The 25455-nt window shown below is 41.8% G+C and overlaps 1 protein-coding gene across 4 annotated transcripts in view; it reads right to left on the bottom strand.

Annotated features, from left to right (window-relative positions):
• ARID5B (AT-rich interaction domain 5B) overlaps positions 1-25455 on the bottom strand; it is a 187535-nt gene that overhangs the window by 134487 nt on the left and 27593 nt on the right. For 3 of the 4 annotated variants that reach the window (XM_079975579.1, XM_079975578.1, XM_079975577.1), the window contains exon 3: positions 10196-10421. Coding sequence is in view for 2 of the 4 variants with exons in the window: in XM_079975578.1 (XP_079831704.1) it covers positions 10196-10421 (226 nt within the window). In the remaining 2 variants the exon portion in view is untranslated. Of the gene's footprint in view, positions 1-2720; positions 2741-10195; positions 10422-25455 lie in introns of those variants that run through there. The other variant, XM_079975581.1, reaches the window with a different exon arrangement.

The raw sequence follows: 25455 nt of genomic DNA, 5'->3' as shown, positions 1-25455 counted from the left end.
CAGGAATATTCAATCAACTTCAGTTTATGACGAGGATTACACCCTCTGTCCTACCAGTATACTTTAAGCAAAACCAGTTTTCTTACAGGTATTTCAACAGAGAAAAAAGTAGTTTCACATTTAAGGGCACGATCCAGACAAAGTTGTGTACTTTAAAATCTTACTGATTTCAGCTGGAGAAGGCTAACCAAATGCTCCAGCTGGCCCATTGAAACCAATGAAGCTTAAAGTGCTTATCATGGCCTTCTTTCTAGTCCAACAACATATATATATATATACAGCCTAGAAACTACAAACTGAATTATAGGGGTAGAAACGAAACAAACATTGGATATAATGAAGGTCCTGCATAAGTCAATAGCAATACATTGCAGCTTGAGAGCTCCATCTAAATCAAGCTAGAAGGTAAAACAATATATTCAGGTGTGTATTTACATTCCTTGAAATATCAGAGGTGGTAAAGCTAAGTGCAGCGGGGCAGAGGGGTGTCCACTCCAATATTCCAAGCCCATTCCCTGAATTTTCCATTTTTATTTTTTAAAGTTTCTAGTCCTTTTATTTGTGGTAAACTAACCAGTTGCTCAGCAAGAAGTAAACTTGCTCCAACCTTCTTACATTTTCAACCAAGGAGTACAAAGACAGTGTGATGACTGGTATGAACTTGATGATGCTCTTTTAAGGAATTTTGGAGAGATCAGTTAATTACATAGTGTGCTCATCACTTCAATTTAAACATATTACACCATTTGAATTTATGCTGCACCATTTTGCATTGCTTATGATGCTATGCCAGTATGCCACTAAGTCTGCCCCCATCACAAAAGTGTTGGCTATGGGTCAGGGACTTTCAATGTATCTTAACGTGTTTGGCTTTTACTCTGTTTTGCTGCAGGCTTTATACTTTTGTTCCCAACTCCAGGCCTTTGGAATAGGTTAGACTTTAAATCAAGATAAATGATAATGCAAACAAAATATTAGCATACCGAGAATTTGTATCTTGTGTAATTTACAGACGGGAACAGTTTGGAAGGATGTCAAAACAGGAGATTAAATACTGACTCTATCAATTTGATGAGCTCAGCTTGATGAGCAAAACATGGTAGGCTGAACTTTCTCCCTCAATGATTTTATATCACAAACTGAAAAGGGGCTTCAGACAAGACAATAAGGAGGCCATCTAGGGCCAGTCAAGGGCAAATTTTTCAGCAGGTTTAAATATACTACCACTGCCATGGGTGTTGAAACTCATGAAATATTGCATCCCTGGAGAAGCCAAAAATCAACAGTACTTGAATCACCAAAATTCTCACTAGGCAACTGAGTAGTCCAGGGGGATTCAAAGAGCACATGGCCAAACATAAACCACAGGCAAATCCTTCCAGTCACTTTGGTTTGAAGGTACAGCTGTGGCCTGAAAAATCTGGGGGTGGGGAAAGTTAACTAACCTTCATAAGAAGACAGAAAATAGTGCTTGGGTGAAACCTATAGAGATAATAAAACCAAATGTTAACTGCTTCTTTGGAGTTTCACTATCATTGGGTCAAGGACTTGGTTCATGTTGTATTGTATATAGCCTAGTGCTATCCAAGGTCCTTTAACTGAAGGCATCCAGGGATTGGAATTGAGACCTTCTGCATGCAAGTATTTGTGCTCCTACTGAACTATGACCTCCATAGATGTCCAAGTTGTCCTACCATCATCTTGTGATTTCAGGGCTAATCTACAAGGTCCAGACTTACGTGCTACAAACACATTTAGTGAATGATAGCATTAACTTGATGCCATAGAATTCTGACTGTTACACTTAACGGAATGAAGAGATGTAGAATAAGCAAGGTCGCCTGCGAAAAATGGAGACAAAAACTGAAGCAGAAAGGGGGGGAGGAGACACAGATGCCTAGCACATGTCTACCATGTTACTATGTACAGACATCTCCCCATAAAACTTAAGTGTTGCAACAATTACACACACACACACACACACACACACACAAAATATCTGGTGAAATTTCAGGTACCCCACACCTGTTTAATCCTAGCCATTGACTGCCAACCCAAAGAAGAAACATTTACAGCTCCTATATGCAGGCGCAGACTTTGACAAATAGAAGACAGGAGCATAAACTCAAGCCTATGAGCTCCACAAATGGTGGAGCAGCTACCAAGAAGACTTTTTATGTACATTTGTTGTTCAGCGTGATGCATGGATGGTACAATCAATTAAACAGGCACCTGCAGTTTAAAGAGAAGGTGGTCTCTGAGGTATTTATAGTCCAAACAAATTCTGAATTCTGAGTATCAGGCTGAATCAGGCCAAAGGCTTACCTAGTCCAGCATCCTGTTCTCACAGGGGCCAGATCCCTATGGGAAGCTCACAAGCAAGACCCAAGTGCCAACAGCATTCTCCCCATTGTGGAAGAAACATATCTATAGCATACAAGGTGAAGCAACATTTTAAAAACAAACACACTACATTAGTCCAAATGAGACAAAAACAAAACCCCAGTAAATTGAAACCAGCGACTCCTATCCATATTATTACAGCAGCTCTATTTGTATACAGTCCTTTACAAAAGAATTGGTGAAAAGACATCACAGATCTACCAAGACTTGATGACGGTTTTGATAACAGTAACAAAATCTAAAGAAAGTAAAATACATTGGGGTGGGGGAGCTAAATGGGAGGAGGAAAAGAAGTTATTTTAAAATGGATGACTTACCAGTGAATCACCCAAAGAAAGAACCAAACTCCATGGGAGACATTCAGCTGAGCAGAAAATCAATGTGTTGAGTTAAACCACAAGATTTAGATTGAAAAAGGAATGTGATAAAGGAGAAATGAAAGAATCATTGTAAGTCCTAAAGACAACAACAAGGAGGACAAATGTTGATGCCTCCGGCACCGAATCAGAGACTAGTGCGCACACACACACACACACACAAAAAAAAAACCTCGACAAATCGGTACATGAAACTATTAAAACCACATAGATAATTAGGAGGGTTGCTTGGGCTAGGCCCAAGGCACAAATGCTCTGAGCACTGGGTCAGTCAGACACTATCTAGCAGCCTAGGCTTACTCTGTGGTGTGGTATATTGATGGAGAGGTGCTCTCCCCAAGAAGGCTTACTGGGCACCCATCTTGATGTCATTTTGGAACCCAGTGAGGCCCTATTGAGAGATTTATTAGGCTTTTTAGTTCCCTGCTTATTGGGTTCTGTTGCTTTATATTTGTTTCATTTCTGCCAGCTGCTTTCATGCAGCTCTTTTTATACACTACCATGTTTATTAGTGAAGTCTAGAAGTGGGACATTTGTACCATTGTACCATTTGTTTTCTCAGAAAAGGTCAAAAGAAGGAACTGTTGACAATACTCATAATAGACATATTTAAATCAATGGACTTAAGATACAATGTATGGACTGAGTAGCATGCATGCTATGACAAAAAAAAATTATAAACTGAAGTACATTCATAAATAATCTATTTTACAAGTCTGCCGAGGGGGGAGGAGGACCCATAACTGCCACTATGAGCTCACTGGAGAAAGGGTGGAATAAAAAATGCAGTAAACAAACATACTTATGCAAACATGGTTTTCTGAGAACATTAAAAAGCAATTAAAGAAGCCAGTTTCAATTTGCAAAACTAAGGGCAGTCAGCTCATTAAACTATGGAAATAGTTAACTATTAGTTCAATTTAACAGCTCCGCTTTAAACCAATCAAACAATTACAACAAACAATTACAGCGATTAAAACAAACAAGCATATACAATATCTCAGAAGAGGGACAAAACACCCAAGGAGTTTTGTGGTACCTTAAAAACTAACAAGTGTGTCACAGACGGGTTCAGATGCTGTGGACAAGAACCTATAAAAAGTAGAGTCAAGACTATGAAAGCTCAATGCACAACAAATGGGTTAGCCTTCCTCAAGGACAGAGCCTAAGGTATTGATAGAGTGATGGTTGTCAGGGCATTTAATAAACACAGTAGCTTCTCACAATTAACTAAGCCATTGCCTGCAAAATCAGCTTAAAACTTGTTACTGAGAGCAAGAGAACAATGCCACCAACAGTAAAACCCAGGGAGACTGCCAACGACTGTTCAATTCAAAAACCCAGTTTTCAAATCTGCAGCTAAGGAAACAACCCATCAGTCTACTCATTAAAGTAGTAATTTACTCCAACTGATCATTAGACAGAACATGGATATTACGATTTATTTATACATTATTAGGAATCTATTTTACATAATGGGTGAAGGGTTGTTTTTTGCACTTCTAGCTTTCTTATCACTCTAAAGAGAGGTCAAGAATAGAAAGAGAAAGTTATAAAGCATGGTCAGAGCAGGGTCTAACAATTCCACTTCACACAGCTTAGGCAGGTGTTAACCTGCTTGCAGACAAATTTCGGTGTCAGGTACGTGTGGCATGACAGGAATAATTTAAGCCAATGTTCATTCAATTTATGATTTATTTATTTTTAATGAAAAAAATACTTGTCACAATTGAGTAGCTAAGTGGTTGTTTATAGGCCTGGTCTTGTGTGTGAGAGCAACAGCCAGTTAACAGGTAAGAAACTAACATCTAATGATTTGCTGTGCAACATCAAAGGCACACCCTCACAGCCATATCTAAAAGGGTGCGGTGATAGCCCTGGATACAATGACAACCTCTATAAATTTACATACTGGGTTAGTTTACAGCTGGTAGCTGAATCCTACTTTAGTGATTGGATCAGCCTTGTTCCGCCTGTGCCCTGAATTTCCTAACCTAGACAACCCATAGTTTGCCATAACATTAAAACCAGCAAACTATGGCTTGAGCTTGCTCTCCAAATGAGAACTGGAATCCCACTTCCAATTGTGACGTTGGACTGCAAGCATAGCCCACACTTCGCTGAGATGCTGTTTTGCCATGATGTCCAAACCAACATACAGAATATGCTCACATGTTGAAAACTGGTTTTCTGTCTCTTTTACATATACAGACGGAGCAATCATCACGGGATAAAACAAAGTACGAAACCCAGTTTGCAACACCAGTGTGTGTGGGGGTACCTCAAAGGGGGGCGGGAAGGAGGAATGTGCATTTTCCACAAGAGGATTCACACCATTTTTAAGCTGAAATACCAGAGAAACTGTGGTGCAGACATATCCTCTACTTTTGAACCAGAGATATCATGGACTTTTGTCTGAACCCACATAGGTAACAATTTTCAATCATTCAAACGAAAACCAAACAAATATGTGAGTTTAAGCTGCTGTTGTGCCGAAATCAGCCATCAAATTTCTAGAAAGTTTTCCTCCTCTACGGAAGAGGCTTTGATTTTTATGCCTATTTCTCATGGTGGATGTCAGGTTGGGCTTCTCTTGCTCTTGAGAGATGGCAGAAGACTTCCAGCAGATGTTTCTCCAGCCTTCCCAATTGCCTGTAATTCCTGATCTTAAAAAGCCCCCAGCGGGAGAAGCTTCCCTGCAATGTCTTCCTCTCAACCTTTATTTGGGGGAGACGAGACCAGTACAGTCAACGACTTTCTTTTTAAGGGAAGCACAAATCGCTGGAGAAGTACTGGCCACTGCAGAGAAGCTTTGCAGAATGAAAGAAAAGTCATTTACAAAAAGACCCCTTGGCCACCTTGAAAATAAGCTATACAGAACAAAAGCTACACCCCACCCCTGAGAATTTCTCCAAAATTTTCTTTCCCCCAGCATAATGTTCAAATTCAATTTCTCTTCTCGTAAACCCATGGAGAATATTCAAAAGTGGGGGGGGGGACACACACACCACAAGACAAATATTTGGCACAGCACGCGTTCAAATGGCACAAAGGGGGGTTAAATTGGCTATACTACAGCACCCCAATAAATCGAGCCCTTGAGAGCTAAATTAGGTAATTCCCCTACACCTCTTCCTAACCACCTCAGTTCTGAATCCTCTGTCTTTTTTTTTCTTTTTCTAAAGGCATGTTTGGCGATGAAGCCATTCATAACTGCCTATCCACAGACAGTTTGTGGTGGTGTAATTGACAGTGAGCCCACTGCAAAAAAATAATAAAAATGAAAATGCTGTTTTAATAACCTTATCCTAAAACACATTTTGTTGTATGCCTCAAAGGGTTTCAATAAAAAAAACCCCAACCTGCAGAGACATATTTTCTTGGCTTAAACACCAATCCAGAGGATATAAATGTAGTCCAGCTATAATGACATATTTATAGGCCTATAAAGCTTACACTACAGCTTTCATACTTCACTTAAAGGAACTCTGTAAGAAGCAGTGTTATATAAAATAATTTGATTTCCCCCCTTTGCAGACGGTAGACCAAGCAATGAAGATACATATGTATTTTTCAAAAAATCAACTTCCCCATCTTTAATAGACACGTTTGCACTGCATAGTTGCAAAAAAATCTGGAAAATGAATAACCCATCAGTCAGCTATTTTCTTCTGCTTTACCAAATATGGATATCCAAGTTCATTTGCTTTTTTTAAAAAAAAAACTTTCAATGATTTTGAAGACAAAAACAAAGCAAAACAAAAACCCACACAACTAGAGGCCCTACAAGTGAGTGATTTAATCAGACCAATTCTTCTGGAAAAACAGGTTCCCATGCTCATTATGAATAATACATTCCACAACCAAATCTATTTTTATCTGCACAGTATTGTTGCTTTTCTGTTATTTTGATAAACAAACGAAAGAAATAGCCTTATTTATGCACACCAATCCACAACGCCCTTACTACGAAGTTGTGCCTTGGGCTTGGATGGGATTTCTCTGAAGTAAAGGAACAGAGGGGGACAGGGGCTAGGCCAGAGGTTTTACCTCACGGATAGCCAATGTGCTGTCCTCCTGATAAAACTCCCATTATGCCTGATCATTGGCCACACTGGCTAAGGCTGGATAGAAGTCGTAGTCCAACCCAAATGACACAGAGAGCACAGCAGCCATTTTGGGGGCTACAATCTCGCGCAGGTCACCGCCCCACAAGATGGCATCCTGGTTTTTCACCTTAAAATGTTAGACGGTATGCATTATCATGCAACATCTATCATGCTTCTGAAGGAAAGTTATACTCAGATGAATTTATACCAATTGCATAGCAGCCACACAATTCTCAGAATGTTGGAGGTGGCATGTGAAGTCTTGACAAACATCAAGACTCGCTGCAGCTACGGAGCCGTGATTCTATACACATTTATGGTCCAATGACTACCCTAAAGTAAACCCTATGGAACTCAGTGGGCTTACTCCCAGCTCACTGTGTATAGGACGGCCGCCATCTTTGGAAGCACCTACCACAAGGTCTTAGAACCTGCTTCTAAGTAAGCATGCCAGAACACACAGTACTGCTTCCCAGATTTAACAGATGCAGTTGGGAGCTTTCAATCCCAGCTACCGGGAACAATCCAGAAAAAAGATAAACACCCTTACGGCTAATTAAAATAGGACATAATGGCACAGTTAACATGTGCTAATACCAGAAGGGCTTAAGGTGCACCCAGCCCAGGGCTATGTGCACTTTATTAACATTAAATTTCCTGGCAGCAAAGATTCTGTACCCAGAGCATCTGGATTCTGCGCCCTTTATAAATTACGTGAATTTGGCTAAATTGCATTATTTTGCATAATTTATTATGGCTTTTTGATAGTCATAGGAGAGCATAAGGAGCTATGAAAAATGCTAAAACTCTGCTGTCAGTCGTTCAAAATATTATTGTCACCCCTCTTGTTAAGATTTGAGCAAGCACTGACTGCAAAGTTTGAAAGGTATGTTCATAAGGACTAGAAACTTTTAAAAAAGAAAAGAAAGATGATGTTCTCAAGAAACTGAATTCTGCACCCAGTACCACCACATGCCATGCTTTCTCCATCCTCCTGCAGAATCACAACAGAAACACAGCGATGGCATAATAGCCATGTATCTGGGAGCAGTAGGTAGCAGGATATGTGCTGATTTCACGTGCAAAAAGATGTGTAAAATGGCAGAAGGGATGCAACATTCATTCTCTCAAAGGGAAAACACTATCTATTTGAATGTCAAAAGCCATGAAGAGTAAGATTTATCCTGAAATGGGAAAAGTCTAATAGAATTTAATTGGGATGAAAAATTAAGTTCCAACAGAGGGCTGAAAGGGACCAAAATTACTTTACATTTTTTGCCCGTCTTCTGATTACTCCATGAACTGTTTGATTTACTCTCACATCCTCAGTTTACTGGTCTAAAGGTATTTTTTTAAAAAATCACACCAGACTTCATCTTAGGGATAGGCCAATCTATTTCTAGCCCATGTCACTTTAGCAAATATTCATTCACAAATCTGCTCAATAAATGGCATTTTTTAAAAAATTGGACAGACCTTCACATTGAAATGAGAATTCAAACACATATTTCTGAATGCATCACCTCACAAAATAAACATTTATAAATGTAGTTTATATAAAAAATACACATTTTAAATGTAAGTTGATGCATTTCTCTCTTTTTGAGCTGAGAACTGCATCACAAAGAATGAAATCCAAGGGGTAACTATGTTCTAATCTGCACATTAGAACAAGAGATGAAAATCACGTCAGTTTGCAATGGAATTTCCAAAGAACAGCCTATTCAAATGCCCTTGATTCAACAGTCCATGTACAGATTCTAAACGGAGTGCACTGGTGGCCTAATAACAAATTGCAGTACCCTGCATAAACTGTCCCTGGTCTAAATACCACTAAAGAAATGTATACTTTATATAGATACAGTATATATAGATATATAACTTCCCGTCAACAACGCTACATCTATTTATACCCAGTAACAACTTAACCTTGTATTCAATACACGCCGAAGGCAATTGTCTCACTGGGATGGCAAGGCATGCGTTTTCACTTTTAATTTCTTATCTCCTATTTATGGCTTACCCTTGGAGCTATTTAAACATCACCTTTTCAAAAACAACAACAACTGGGCAGGTACAGCTTCTTGCAACTCAACTGTGGAATCAATACACTTCCCCTTCTGCAATGTGCAGGACAGGGGAGGGGGTGATAAAATCTATGATGCGCATCCAAAGAACTGCACAAGTAGGTCAAGACACTGTGTTGGTGTGTTCTGGGTATCCCAACACACTAAAGGGGGCTTCTGTTGTAGAAATGGCAGGCATCAACGATACAGCTGAAACTGCTGAAACTGAGGGGACTTTCAGCAACAACGGGTTCATTAGGGATGGTGTACGACATGGAATAACTTTCTATTATGCCTCGTGTTAATCAGTGGGAAGGAACCCGGGCCACAAAGAAACATCTTGGTTCAGATTTTTCTACAGATGCTTTTTGCCCTGTTAGATCCCAGGTCAAAAGAGAAACAGATAGTTCTACGGGACCCATCGTTCCTTGAAGTCAAAGTGTGTGACCGTCAAGTTTCATGGGATCTAGGGCCGGCCCTAATATTAGGCAGAGCAAGGTGGCCCCTCAGGTGGCTGGAACATGTGGGGCGGGCAGCAGTGACATCCTCCTGATCCCCCAAAGCAATCTGGCCATTCCTGTGCCTTGGAGGACAGAGCTGCATGTGTCCTGAAACCTGTTTCCCTTGAGGGTGGTGAAGGATGCCGTCCTGTCACCAGTGTTGAAGTAGCCATTAACTTCAGTCTAGTCAAGTTCTGTGCACGGAATGGGACGCCTCGGGTGGTAAGACATCTTACACCGGCTCTGACAAGATGACATCGAAGGAGCTACTTTAGGCAGTGGCGTAGCGTGGGGGGTGCAGAGGGGGCCGGCCGCACCGGGCGCAACATCTGGGGGTTAGGGTTAGGGGGCGCAAATCCACGAGTTAGGGGGCGCAAATTACTTGCCTTGCCCCGGGTGCTGACAACCCACGCTACGCCACTGACTTTAGGCATGCATAGTAGGGTTATTTTAAAACTCCCCACCTCCCATCTTTGCCCTGCTGACCCCTCGAGCAATATTACAACCTGATGTCAGAAGCTCCTTATATAGCAGCTTGATGTATAAGACTGCGTGTGCAGAGGGGGATGAGGTTTATTTGAGGTACACAATCACAGAGAGACCTTGGGGTAGCGGAGATGGTTGCCAGATTCTTTAGATCCCAGCCACATGCCTCTTTACCCAACAGACAAGCGCAATGGAAAAGTTGTCCAGCCAAGAGTCACAGCACCCATCGCATAGGAGCTGAACTGTGTACTTACCAAGGTCAGCTTTTTCCTTCAAAATGTCTCTAAAGTTGAGGCCGCTGTTGTGTGTGGTTTGCCTGAACCTGCTCAGTGCTTCCTTCTGACCATTCTTTCCCAGTTCCGTAGGTCTAATGGCTTCACTCCGGAGTCCACGTTTCCATTTGGAGAAATCTGCCTGGGCCCATTTGGCCAAGTCTTCGAGCTTCACCGTAACCTTCTCTGAAGCAGCAACAACTTCATCCTGCAAGAGACAACCAAGAGAAGGTCACATTTGGCTCCGCAATACATGGCAAAGGTTATTGCTCTGAGTCTGTGACGTCCGCTTACAGCCATTTTGGTAAAGCTTTTGCCAGGTTCATTTTCACCACCACTGAAACAGAGCATCCTAACCAAGAGGAGATCGGTAAATTTGTGGGTGCGTGCTTTTGTGTGAAATTACTTTTCCTGTACCTCTTCCTCTTTCACTTTCTCAGACACACTCACGCACAACACCCACACGGTGCTCAGAAATAGCACTCACATACCAACAACAATTTAGTAGGGTGGCCACCAGTACAATACCAAAAAGAGGCAACACACCACAACAAAGAAAGGGCAAAAAGAGGGCGCAGATTTTAATAAAACCTGTGTATTCTACTTTCTACGTAGAGGTGCAAATTTGGAAACAACAGCTATCATTGAAATGGAAATACAATGCGTCTCACCACACTGGGGGAAAGTGACCAGGTGACCTGCTCGACAGATGCTCATTCTTGATGGGAAACCTCAAGGCCTCTGGCTCTCCCTTCCTGCAATTTTTCTATCTGCAAACCAGACTTGGACCAGATAGCTCTTGGAGCAGAAGATTCCTTCAAAGAGAGGGCTGGCCTCCAAGGGTCCTTCTCATGTAGGAAAGTCCTCTGTAAAGTAGGGCACAAGGCCACTCTACCAGAAGTGGCTCGCTGGGTGGGGCGGAGCTGCTATTCTAGTTTCCTGTTAGGTGGGTCCCTGTTGCTCACCAGGATGGAGGGAGCGAAGGAGGTGGTGGGGAGGTTGACATCTGCTTGTGCCCACTACACAACACACAAGCTAAAAGTTGATAAACACCATTTCTGTCTACTCCTTCCACCCAACACCACACAAACTCATCTTTCCCTAGGTTAATATGCTGACACTTTTGCTTTAAATTTTTGAGTGGTTGGAATGCTCATAAACATTCAGTGACATCTTGGCAGCTGAGCCCATAGCTACAAAGGTCTTAATTCAATATATTGAAGCAAGAGCTCTTACAGCCAATTGCTACAGAGATTTTTTCAAAGATTGCAGCATTTTACTTTGGTTATTTCTTCCTTTGCCAAGTCGATTTGATCGGGGAGGGAGTAAATTGGCAAAAGCACTATTCCACAAATCTGTGTGTTTTCTGCTTTAATCTGATCCCGCATTCAAATACGTCTATAGTAAATGCCTTAAAAGATTAAGCTGGCTTTTCATCATCAATAGATATAGCAACATCACATCCGTGGATATTTTCATTTTTAGTGGATCTGTTATTTAGATGATAAACTTTTTAGATGATAAACTTTCTGTTATTTAGATGATAAACTTTTTAGATGATAAAAAATATATACTGTACAGTGGTACCTCTAGTTACGAACTTAATTCGTTCCGGAGGTCCATTCTTAACCTGAAACTGTTCTTAACTAGAGGCGTGCTTTCGCTAATGGAGCCTCTTGCTGCCGCTGCACTGCTGGCACACAATTTCCATTCTCATCCTGGGGTAAAGTTCTCAGCTCAAGGTAACTCTTTCAGGTTAGCGGAGTTTGTAACCTGAAGCGTTTGAAACCTGAGGTATTTGTAACTCGAGGTACCACTGTATATCCATGAATATCAGGCAGAGCTGGCCCAACCATGAGGCTGCTTCAGGCGCCAGAAGTCCTCCAGACAGCATGCCCATAGGTGCCCCACCAACTCCTTCTTCGCCTCTGCCATTGGTGGAGAAGCATCGCCATCATCGGTGCCAATTTTCGGAAGGATGGTGAGATCTTGCAGAGCACTCAAGATCTCACACGGTTTGTGGTGAAATCTCACCCCAAATCGGTGTGCCCTTGCTCAAATTTGGCACGGATGGTGCAGCTGCTTCTCTGTCAGCAGCAGATGGGGCAGGGCATGGGGCAGTGACCAAAGCGGGTATATGGTGGCAGGAGCAGCAGGGCAAAACAGCACTTCCTGATTCACCTCAAGCGGCAAAATGGGACGTGCCTCCCCTGATATCTAGAAAGAAATTCAAAATCAGGAGATATATACATGTATTCTGGGCACTGCCTTAAGCGCACTTTTTGAAAATGCAATTAACCTGCAAAGGTTAAAAAAAAAAATCATAGCCAGATGACTAATGGTTCTAGCTAGTCCTCACATAAATGATCTTAAGTAAATATGGGATTCCTGGAACTCTGACTCACTAGAAAATTCCTCTGTTTATGGTACAGTTTCCCTGGCTTATATACAAATATTGAATTTAAGTCTTATCCTAAAAATTAAATGAAACTGTGATGTAATCCCAAAAGAAATACTACAGAAATTCTACAAGTTTCCTACCAAAAGAAACTGGCACATTCTCAGGTTTCCTGCACATGTTTTCGAGATCAGAAACTAACAATACTCCCCCTGCCCGCATCCCTCCTGCCTTTAAACATATATTTTATAGAAAAGCTGCTTAAATTTAGTTGAGCCTGCAGAGAATACACATGAAATAAGTACCTCTCTCTCTTTTAAAAATTATCATAACAGATCGTGTTACAACATAGAAAACATGAAATAAGCACTTGGAGCTGTAACCTTCCAGGAAAAATACCAGCTCGTTTCACCCATGATGAATAAGCAAAACTGTGTTTTACAGAACTCACAAAGGTAGTAAAGGAGCAAAATGCAAAATGCTATAGTAGCAAAACCAACATTCCATGATTTAAGTCGGACACTTGAAACAATCAGGATGCAGCAACTCAGGGAGTGCTGAGGAGTCAGTGATTTTAATAGAGTAACTCTAGAATAAATTAACTGGGGATTTGTAGCTTCAAATCTACCTGCCTTGCATTCATTATTGAACTAATGCACATGAAGTGCTTTGAACTCCCAAACAGGCGGAATAATACAAAGTATTATTGTTGTTATTATTATTATGTTTAGGGAAGCTTTTAATGTTTGATGTATTATAGTATTTTAATATTTTTTTTTTGGAAGCTGCCCAGAGTGGCTGGGGAAGCCCAGCCAGATGGGCAGGGTATAAATAATAAATATTATTATTATTATTATTATTATTATTATTATTATTATTATTATTATTACATCATATGTGTTTTCTTGCAACTTCGAAATTCCACCTCATATTTTTATCTTGCCCTTTCCCCCAGGAACTCTTCTGGTAGCAGCCATGGGGTTTATCCCCATATTATCCTCACTACAGACTTGTAAAGTAGGTTCATGATCATTACAGTCCATTCCATTTAGGGCAAATGGGGCATTGCCACACCACCATCTGTCTGCCTTCTTACTTACAACCAGTCAGGGAGTGGCTGTCATAGCTTCTGGCCTTACCTGCTGCTTGGACTCTCTGTCTACTCCCTACCAGTTGCAAAGGGGACCAGTCAACACTATTCACAGCTAAAATATGGGACTGGCCCAACGATAAACAATATGGGTCATCACTGAATGGGGATTTGACTCTGGGCCTCTGCGGCCCAACTCAAAAACGTTCTGTCCACCACCCCTGGGATGGACTACATGGGGAACTCCAGATATAGCTTGATTCCACTCCCATCAGCCCCAGCCAGCATGGCCAATGGTCAGGGATGATACAAGCTGTAGTTCAGTAATATCTGGAGGGTACCATGTAAAGCACCCTGCCTCGCATCATACCCTCCAACGTCCTATTCCATCTGACTGGGTTGTCACTCTGAACACCACAGTGGGGCAGCTTCCAACATATATAAAAACCATAATATTGAACATTTAAAACTTCCCTATACAGGGCTGCCTTCAGATGTCTTCTAAAGCTTGTACAGTTACTTATCTCCTTGGGTCGGGGGCTGCATACCTCCAACATTTCTCCGATGAAAATAGGGACATCCCAAGGAAAAGCGGGACATTCCAGGATCAAATCAGAAACCAGGACAGCTTTTGTAAATCTGGGACTGTTCTTGGGAAGTAGGGATACTTGGAGGGTCTGTTACACTATACTGTATAATGCTTTGTGTACAGCAGATAATAATAATAATTTATTATTTATACCCCGCCCATCTGGCTGGGTTTCCCCAGCCACTCTGCGTGGCTTCCAACAGAACACTCAAATACAATAACCTATTCAACATTAAAAGCTTCCCTAAACAGCAGCAGCCGACAGTGGGGTAGGGTAGAAGCACTCAGGTGACCTTCCAGCAGGTGAGTCACCACTGCCAACCACGAGGGGAAGGATGGTGGTGAGATCGGCACGGTGCAAAGGTAACGGCCAATCCAGTCCAGCGCTCCTGCCAATGCGTTTGCGCCATGCCACCCTCCCCAGCACCTTGCCTCTCCCCCACCAGGTAAGCGCCTCTGCCCCACCATACTATCTGCCACATGCATGGCTCACTCATGCATGTGCAAACCCTTGGTTCCTCCCTGAGTCAGCCCCATTGGAAAACAATGCTTTCGGTGCTACAAATGTTCTACCTCCAGTGTCCTATCTCTGGTGGCCCATCCAGCCATGCAAATCATCACCTGATGTTACATCAGCAAGTGAGGAAGATACATGACTGTGAATCAGCCCTCAGACAAGGCAAAAAGGAGACACGGTTGTTATTACAAAAGGATAAAGGCATGAACTGGCTCCCATCTGTTTTAACACATGCATTCCTCTGGTAATAAGATATTGCTTAACAGCCAACCAAATGAAGAAAACATGGGGGAGGGCTATTATGAGAGGTTACCCCCAGTACTTTTTCTTTTGGGGAGGAAAAGCAGATTAAAACACACACACACACACACACACACAAACACAAACCCTTCCCCCATTTTGTGACTAATAATGTTTGAACAAGGAGTCATCTCCTGCTAGATATCGATCAAATATTTGGTCAAAAATAAAAGGCAAGATTGTGGGCTTAGGATGCAGTAGAAGTACATTTTCTATGATCTTCAACTAACCCGTGGAAACAGTGCCTTAACTTCCTGCCTGTCGGTAATCTTGTCAACACTGCAAAGTATGTTGCAGTGGGTACCTAGAGAGTTGGCAGAGCATAGTATCTAAAAGCACAATGTGTGAGCTGGCATGTCCATTCCTTGATAATATCTCACCTCAGCCACTGACTTGCTAAGCAGCCTCAGTCCAGCCACTATGATCTCAGACTCAGCCCCCTTCTGTCTAACATTATGGGGATAACAATACTGGCCCTACTTCAAATGGGTGTTGTAAGAATTGTACAAGATCAGGTTGGGGAGCCTGTGACCCCCACACCTCAGATGTTGCTGGATTACAGTTCCCATCATCTCTGACCTGTGGTCACCCTGGTTGGGGCTGGTGGTGAGAGCTTAAGTCCAACAACGTCATTATTATTAGTATTGTTGTTATTTATATACCGCCATTCATCCGAAGATCTCAGGGCAGTTCAAAATATAGGTTCCCCGCTCTTGCTTTAGATAGTGTGTGTAAAGGGCTTTTACCACTTTTTAAAAAAGCACTAAAAATGCTAATTATTAACTAACTTGTTTGTGGTAATTAGAATCAACATCTTGTTCTCTCTTCTTTGTCACAGTTCTCATAAATTACTGCTATAAATTACCATTATTTGATCAATATTTAACCAAGTCAATTGATCAAACATTGTCTGAAAAGATAGCCAGTGCCTACAGTCCCTGCCCACCCCCAAAAGAACCATCACCTGTTGCATACATTAATGTCTTATATATGCTCATTCTATAATGTATGAAGCAAGCTTAATGGGCCAAGGTGCCACAAACACACACACACACACACACACACACACACACACAGCATTTTAAGGACCCTCTGCATAAGATCGTCTGTCTGTGCACAATTAAGCCTTAAGCATCAGCTTTTTGAAAACGCTCAGCAATGCAAAGGTTATGATAAGCAGCTATTTTTCATAAAACCCAGAGATCCAGATCAAATGTGGCCTTGGTTAAAGTGCTCTTTTCCAAAGTAGCTGTTATGACCAAATTATTATTGCTTCCATTACCAGTTTGTTCACATCCTTTCCAAGAATTGCTATGACTAACTTTTGGTTGGCATTCAAAGCAAGCAAAGCAAACAATTTAATAACCAAAAGACAAGTACAATCATTACTACATCATCAATGAATAATCCTGTTATTGAGAATACAACCTTTATACTCATAGACTCTGAGACACGCAAAGTACACACAGAGACTATAAACTCTGTACTGCCATGAAAATAACTATTTCCCTTCTCCTACCAGCTCAACACACACTCCCTGCCAATTTTATTTCGTAATACATTCATGGTTTAGTTGAGAAATCTAATAAAAAGTGGAACCTTGAAATATCAGAAGCTACATAAAAGTACAAAGCCATTCGCACCACACATTTAAAGCAATACTAGTACCTCACTTCAACAGGCACTGCTTCCCCCAAAGAATCCTGGGAACTGTAGTTTGTCATGGATGCTGGGAGTTGCTAAAAGGTAAAGGTAAAGGAAAAGGACCCCTGACAGTTAAGTGCAGTCGCAGACAACTCTGGGGTTGCGGCGCTCATCTCACTTTACAGGCTGAGGGAGCTGGCGTTTTGTCCGCAGACAGTTTTTCCAGGTCATGTGGCCAGAATGGCTAAGCAACTTCTGGGGAAACCAGAGCAGCGCATGGAAACACCATTTACCTTCCCACCGGAGTGGTACTTATTTATCTACTTGCACTTTTGGTGCGCTTTCAAACTGCTAGGTTGGCAGGAGCTGGGACCGAGCAATAGGAGCTCACCCTGTCGCAGGGATTCGAACCACCAACCTTCTGATCGGCAAGCCCAAGAGGCTCAGTGGTTTAGACCACAGTGCCATCCGCATATCCAAAGTTACAAGGGAGTTGTTAGGAGACCCCTATTTGCCTCACAGAGCTACATTTCCAGAATTACTGGAAAGGCTAGAACCTGCCATTAAAAAAAGATGCAATTATGACAATTCTATAAAATGAAAGCCAGAGTCCTTAATTAACCCAGTTTGTTTGGAGGACAGGTGATGTTGCTCAGGGAGAACAGTGGAATATGGAGTCCTGTGCACAGCTTTCAAATATCATGCTGTTTGTTTATTTAATTCTTTTGACCCTCCATCCTGTATCAGACGGCTGAAGGTGTGTCACAACTTTTTTAAAAAACAACAATAGCATAAATTAATATGTCAAAATGTGCAACCCATCTTCTGAATTAAAATATAGATAGATTTGCCATTCTCAACTTCACTTTATGATAAATCATTTTATATAAATCTTTGGGAGGCTTTGCCCAAGTGAAAAAAAAGATTGCAACATTTGTCTCTGTGTGCTAATCTATCTGAATCTAGAAGTCCCTGTTGCAACACAGTGCAACAATGAGGTCTGCTGAAATGTGACTTGTCAAATGGGCTCATCAATCAATAAGTGAAGGTTGACTTTGTTAGAAGTATGGTAGTGCATTTTTATTTGCCAGGAAGTTAATTTTAGAATCCACATCATTTTTATTTATTTTTTAAGCACGATCTGCACACTAGGAGTCATGAGACCAGTGTGCACGTGTGTTTAGCTTTTTAGAAAGCTGTAGTTTTAAGCACAGAGGTAACAAAATCTAGGGTTTTCAAATTCACCTTCAAATTAATCCTTCTGGAATTTCACATTTCACATTTCTTTTAATTACTAATCCAAAATCAAGGCCTACACCTCACAATATGGCAAAGCAAACACTATGAGTGTGGAATGTGTATGATTTGTGGTCAGCCACACTGCATCAGCATTCTGGTGTGATTTGTGCACATCCCCAGGGATTATGGAGAGGGCTAGATCCAGCACAGCCCTTCCACAAATACGCCTTTCCATTCACGGAATAGCCCTTCCTGTCCACAGAGGATCGAATGGAAGTTCACACTCACAGAAGGGCTGGGAGGCAATGCCTGCCTATTTCCTCTTTCCCCACAACTTCCTGTGCCACCTCCCTCAGCATTCCAGAAGCAGACCCTCAAAGTGCCCCTATTTTCCAGGGCCAGTCCCAGATTTACAGAAGCCATCCCAGTTTCTGATTTGGTCCTGGAATGTCCTTAGGACATCCCTATTTTCATTGGAGAAATGTTGGAGAGTATGGAGTTATGCGATCCCTGAGCCAAGAAGATAAGTAACTATACAACCTTTAGAAGACATCTGAAGGCAGCCCTCTATAGGCAATTTTTTTTAAAAAAAAGTTTAATGTTTTATTTTGTTTTTATATATGCTGGAAGCCATCCAGAGTGGCTGGGGCAACCCAGACAGATGGGTGGGGTCTGCTGTATTTTTTGCTCTATAGGACACACCCAACCATAGGACGCACCTAATTTTACAGGGGGAGAAGACGAAAAAAAAATCTCTCCCTCTCTGCGCAGCACCCCTTCAGCAAAGCGGCAGGAGAAATGGAGCCCCTTCCATTTCTCTTCCTGCTTTGCTGAAGGGGTGCTGCACAGAGAGGGAAAGCTGCGCAATGCCTCTCCAGCGAAGCGAAGCCTCCAGAGAGTGAGCACTGACCCCTCTCACTCTCCAGGCTTCAGCGAAAGCAACGCAAAGCCTCCGGAGCACGGTGGGAGCACTCCCACTGCACTTCAGAGGCTTCACGTTGCTATCGCTAAAGCCAAGGAGCCTGCATTCGCTCCATAAGACTCACACACATTTCCCCTTAATTTTTGGAGGGGGAAAAGTGCATCTTATAGAGCGAAAAATACAGTAAATAACAAAACAAGAAACAACAACCATTATTATTATTATTATTATTATTATTATTATTATTATTATTATTGAATAGGATGTTCCTACGTTCATTGGAGCAATGTTGGAGGGTATGCAGAAAGTCACCCACCCTCTAAAGCAGTAGTTCCCAATTAGGGGTCTGGGGACCCTTGAGGGTTTGTGGAATGCACCCAGGGGGTCTGCAGTCTCATCCCTTGCCTCTCCCCAACTAATTTTTTGTCATTTTTGCATAGTAATATTTTTATGGTCTGTTTTTTAGTGTTCCAAAAATCCTTTGCTTATTAGGGGCTACCTCACATTTTGTTCAAAAAATTGCTTTGCTGAGGTAACTACCTTAGAGTTATCAAAATTTTCAAAAGTAGAAGGTCCTTGGCTTGGCTTTTGAAAAATAGGGGGTCCTCAGTAATTAGCTAATTGGGAATGACTGCTCTAAAGTAAGTGGGGGGGGGGAAACAAGCTTCCGCAGGGGAAACCTGATGAAAATTGCCAAGAGCGGGAACTTCTGCATAGAGTTCCACTCATGAACCTCATGTTCCAACCCATTATGTATGATTACAAGGTTTGCTCAGCCATGATGAGCCCTCACGGGAAGGTTGCGGGTAAACGGTGCATTCTCAACCTCACCTACAAAACATGGGAAGAGAGATGAGGACCAGGCCTTTCAAAGGCTTTGTAAGCATAAATCAAATCCTTCGGAGTGTGGGAATTAATTAAAATCTTTAAAATTAGCCATCTTGCTAGGATACAAAACCAGAAACATTTAGGATTGGCAGCAGCTAAAGCATTTCAGGTACTACAGTTATTACAAGCATCTTGTAGGCAAATAATTATTTTGTCTAATTGCCTATTTAGACTGAAGATTATGCTGCTAAAAAATTGCTAATTATCTTCAGGTATGAGAAATACAGCATCCCTCTGGTACTATAATGTTCAAAGTTTTCTTCTTGTTCTAAATATGCTGTGAAAAGGCGAAACTACAATCGGGGCTGTAGGTATTCTCAGGGACTGTGAGCTGTTTTGGTTCAGTCTCTAGTTATTTAAATGCCATTTAACATGCTGAGAATCTCAAGGTTCCTTCAGATGACCTGTTTATTGAGCATTCATGCTGATCCGCTTGCACAGAGCTTATTCAGGAGTTAGACTGCATCTGGTCTTTACTGACTATTTGTTTTGATTTGTTTGCAGGTCTGTTATGACAGTGAGCATTTGTCCTGCATGAATCCTGATTAGCTTGTGGGGTGTTTATACATCTTCCTGTTGGGCATTTACTCATCCCACACTTTTCAATGCATTTCTCCATCACTTTCCAAACTGCAAAAGGACTGGTTCTTTTTTTAAATATAGAATTTGTTGTGCCAAGGTGACACAGCCCTGTAATCTACTTTGATTGTGCAAACCTAAAGCTCAAATCCATCCCGCAAAATAGTGATAGTCTGGATATACTGTCAGCTTCTTTTCTGCCCCCTCCCCTCCCCATTTCTTTGGCAAAGCAATTCTCTATCCCTCCTGACCCCAGGGGAAAGTGTGTGTGTGTGTGTGTGTGTGTGTAATCAGTATCTATATGCCTATGAAGAATGGTGTTCTCTGGGTGGATTACAAACAACTTAAACAACAAAATAAAATAATCATTAAAGAAGAATAAATGCAGTTTACACATTCCAGTTACTGTCTGTAAAAGTAGTCACCCATGACCATTGCACATATCTCCTCCCACATTTCACACCTAATACCTTTGGCACTAAATGACAAACAGCTGCTATGGATTCCATGCCACTAAATAAAAAATATGATCTAGCAACTTACCAAAAGCTCCATCTGCACTATCCATTTAAAGCAGTATCGTATCTAAACAGTCAAGGCTTCCTCCCTCAATGAATCCTGGGAACTGTAGTCCGTTAAGAGTGCTGAGTGTTGATAAAAGCCTTCTATTCCTCTTGCCTGACTTGTCATAGGGGAGACTGTGGATGGGTGAGAGAGGGAACTGGCCAGGAACCCAGGCAGATGATAGAGAGACCTCCAGTTCTGGGGCAGGATTGTCCAAGTCCAATGGTCCCTCGAGGTTATTGGAGCAGCCCCTCCAAGTGTCCCTATTTTCCAGGGACAGTCCCGGGTTTACAAAAGCCATGCTGGTTTCTGATTTGATCCCAGAATGACCCACTTTTTATTAGGGCGTCCTAAATGTTGGAGGGTGTGGAATAGGATGTCCCTATTTTTGTCAGAGAAATGTTGGAGGGTATGTTGGAGCCATGTGGAGATCTGCTGGAGGGTCCTGCTCACTTTGCTCCTCATCAGAGAAGACCCCAGGTTTGAGATCTGGGCAGGGCTGCACCCTGACAGAGAATCTGAGCTTTTAGAGATCAATTTTTTTTAAAAAAATGAATATTCCACTGCTGCTGCAATTACCAACAGCAACACAGCACAAATGGGACCACTGTGCAGTTTCAGGGAGTTTTGTTTAGAGTCTTGCAACCATACAGACCAGCAACAAGGCCCCATCAGAGGCACAAACTTCCCACTTTTAACTTAATGGGGTGTTAACTTCAAAGCCTGTGTGTGACCATTTCAATGTCAGGCAATTAAGACTCCCTAAAATACAAACACTCAGCTTGAGTCATTAAAGGAAACATAAAGAGGCAGCTAAGCCCAATTTATTTTCGACTCCAATGGGTCCACACAGAGGTGAAAAAGCCTTGAATGTAACAAACAAAAAAGCGGGGGGGGGGGGGGGACACACACCCAACAACCCTCAAACAAAAATTGCCATAGGAAAGTGTACATATTTACTCACTGAACAGCTACTAATCTTCCCATTTGAAGTTAAAGGACTTTTCACTCTGTCACGAGCAAAATACAAATGACAGATCACTTGCATTCGCTTTAATGCACAAGACAAAACATGCCGCAGATATAAGAGTGGCCTCTTATTGTGGATTATTTGACAAGATAGGCATTAAGCTGGCTATCAACATTGTACTCGCGTTGCATAATCACTTAAAGGCCGCAAGGAAGTACAAATCAACCCTTTTGCAGAACTTCACCTTAAACACCAACCATGTAATCTTGGGCATGGCGCCTCTTGACGTAGTATTATTTTTTCCCTTAACTCTGCTCACCTTGGGCTTGGCTTCAAAGCCTATGGAAATAAATGGAAAAAATCCCCATACATTTCAATCACCCCTGTTTTCCTGGGGAGAGTCCCAGTTCCTCACTTCCTTATATTCATTCATTGAATATCACTGCCCCAGTTTTGCCTTTCGGGGAGATTTTGAGAGTGGTTTTAAGAGCATTTTGTCAATGTATTGGGACACAACATATGCCATCTTGGCAGGTTTCAACATGCTGTCCCTGGGTCTTTCAAAGTGAAACTATTCAATGCACAAACAGGGGTAGACTTTGGTAACAGGGCTCCCTGGGGGAAGACAAATTTTGGCAGCACCCCTCCCTAAATATATCTTATTTTCACAATAATTCCTTTTGGTGCAATTGCTTTTTATGGATCTTCTCAGTAGGTACCCATACAAATATAGGTATCATTAACATTATCATTATTTTTGCACCCGCTCAACTTGGTGCCCTGTGTCGGGGAACTGCCCACACATCCCTAAATCTGCTGCTGGCACACAACATGTAAATGCACATGTGTGAATATATACAGGACAATTATATCTTTCCAGTAAATCCTAAAGACAAACAATCCTCTTTGCTTTAAATTCATGGGACTAGACCCAACTTGGAGCTAAGCTGAGTCTTTGTAACTTGTCTGCCGCAGACAAGTGGCATTGCTAGCCCACTGTTTCAGATAAAACACACATGTAAACATGTCTACCCAGATAGCAATACAGAATATTCCTGGAGCACTAATCCTGACTACAACCACATTAGAGAGTCATCATCTATGAAAACCTTGCAGGGTATGCAGTCATTAAGTCCACAAACTTTATGATGCTGACTGCCCTGACCTAAATGCATGAGTTCATAGACAACCAAGGGTAAAGACACACAAACATTAGCTACAGTATTATGGAAGTCGTTTTTGACTCCCTTCCTGCATTATCTTCCACATGACTGGAAACATATTGAGGGGGAGAGCACAGCCATGCCCACTGGCCGTGTTTTTCATCCCACCCCCCACTGTTCATTCAGGGAATGGGACACAACTTTGAGCTTGTGGGGAAAGGCTCTCTCCCAGCTACCAATGGGAGTTTTCATCCCAAGGCTCATAGGGACCACTTATGGAGTTCTGTCTTTAACTGGTTCCAGTTTAAGAGTAAATGCTGATCTTGGATGCCTATTGGGTGGGGAGGGACAGAACGATCATCCCCTTTTATTTTAGACCACATATGATCACCTTTGTCTCTATTATGGGGTAACACCATAATAATAATAATACCCCATAATAATAATACCCCATAATAATAATGGGGTAACACCAACAAATGCTATTAAAATATTCTGGTTCTTTTGCAATTTAATCTTGATTATATCATATACCAGGCTTTGAAAGTTGCTTTTCATTTATTTCACCCCCTTCCTTCCCATCCTTCCCATCAACCCTAAAAAGGAATCCCTTATGCTTCTGTCTAATCAGTCTTAAATTTGCACTTACAGAGGTTTTTAATTCACTTATGACTTGATGCGGAGAAACACCCAATATGAGGAAAGGCAAGCATTTTGTTTCAAATATGTGTTGTAAAGGTAGACAGTTCTCATTAAGGGCTAGGAACCCTTTTTTACTCATCATGTCAACTCCTTGCCTACAGGAGTGACTCAGGTCTCAGTTGGTTAATTAATGGTTTTACATTCCAGCACAAAATGATCCCAGATGGATGGAGGTTTCAAGATGGCGCCGAGGTAAGACGCTCCTATCGGAGCTCAAAGAGATCTTTTAACTAAATGTTGCCGGCTCTCCTCCCTTTTGGATTCTATTTCCTTTCATTATTTCGCTGTGCGTTTGAATATTTTATCTTATCTTATCCTCCTCGGTGCCGGGACTTAATGAAGTTAAAGAAGTTTTAACGAAGGCTCTCAGACATTCCCTCTCGAGCACTAAGGCACTCCCTCCCAGTTACTCGTTACTTACCTCGCAGCAGTCCAGCTAGGACCGAATGAGAATTGAACGAGATTGTGACCAGAGAACTTTAGCACTTTATCATTCTATTTAGAAGTCTGATCTCATTGATTTAAGAATCTAGTAATGAGAAGAGGCAAAAGACCCAGGTGCCTTGATATAGAAACTGACACAGAGCCCTCTGGTTTTAAACAGAGTAATCTAGATAATTACCTGCTACCTCAAAAACAGCACGTCTATAAAAAGGGAGGAATTGAAGTAGCTACAACCCCAAGAAACACAAGGCAAGTTCAACTCGATAATTACTTTACTGGCTACGCTGTGAGGCTGTTGAATGAGAGAGAAAGTCCTAGTTGAACTTTAAAAGAAACAAGTTATAGTATGAAAGCCTAGGACCAGTACTATTTTCTAACATTTTAAATAACTGATACCTCACAAGCTCCGATGTAAATTGCTGGAGAAACTAACAAGTTGGAGAGGTTGGAGAGGTTTAGGAGGCAACGTCCACAAATCGGCATTTCTGCTATTGCTTACTCCAGCTTAGAACAAAAGATAAGTTACCGTCAAGCAAGCAACCCCTACCATATATCCATATATACCCATATACCCACTATGGTCCTCACCAGGAAAAAATACAAGGACCAAGGAATCTTGCCTAATTCACCACAGAGCCCGATGGAGCGTCGAAGGAGACAAAGTAAAATTACCAGCTACTTTCCTCAAAAAGACTCGAGTAAGAGAACTCAGAACGAGAGTATTCTAGATGTAGCTATGCCTTTGCCACTCACAGTGTTGGATTGGTCAACACAGCTAAAGGATTTGCAGACAAACAACAAGTGGACAAACCATCCAACAAATTTGGCCCAAGAACTCGCCATAGCAGAGAATGCTACAAAGGCTAATACAGCCAACACACCTGATGCTAATCCTTATTTGTCACCGCTGGAACTTGGAAGTAACCTTTCAACCCATTGGTTGAAAGCCAACGACAGCGGAACAGAAATGCGGGGTGATTATCTTCAGGAGCAGATATACCAGATTTCTACGGATCTCCTTAACGTCAAAAAATTTTTAGCGATAACAAACGGGCTTCTCCTGACCCTAGTGGATAATTTCAAACAACATGTGAGCGCTTCAGTCCAGAATACAAATCCCCTAGCCAGCCCGGATCCACCACTCCCCAGCAAATCCCGGAGGAAAAAAGCTGAGCCTAAAATGAAGAAAAGCAAAAATATAAAAAATCTAAGGCGGCTTAAGACAACTCACCG

The sequence above is a fragment of the Podarcis cretensis genome (assembly GCF_951804945.1).
Source record: "Podarcis cretensis genome assembly, chromosome: 5".
In the NCBI taxonomy this organism is placed as follows: Eukaryota; Metazoa; Chordata; class Lepidosauria; order Squamata; family Lacertidae; genus Podarcis; species Podarcis cretensis.
The sequence above is the reverse complement of the archived record's forward strand: the minus strand, read 5'-3'. Positions and strand labels throughout refer to the sequence as shown.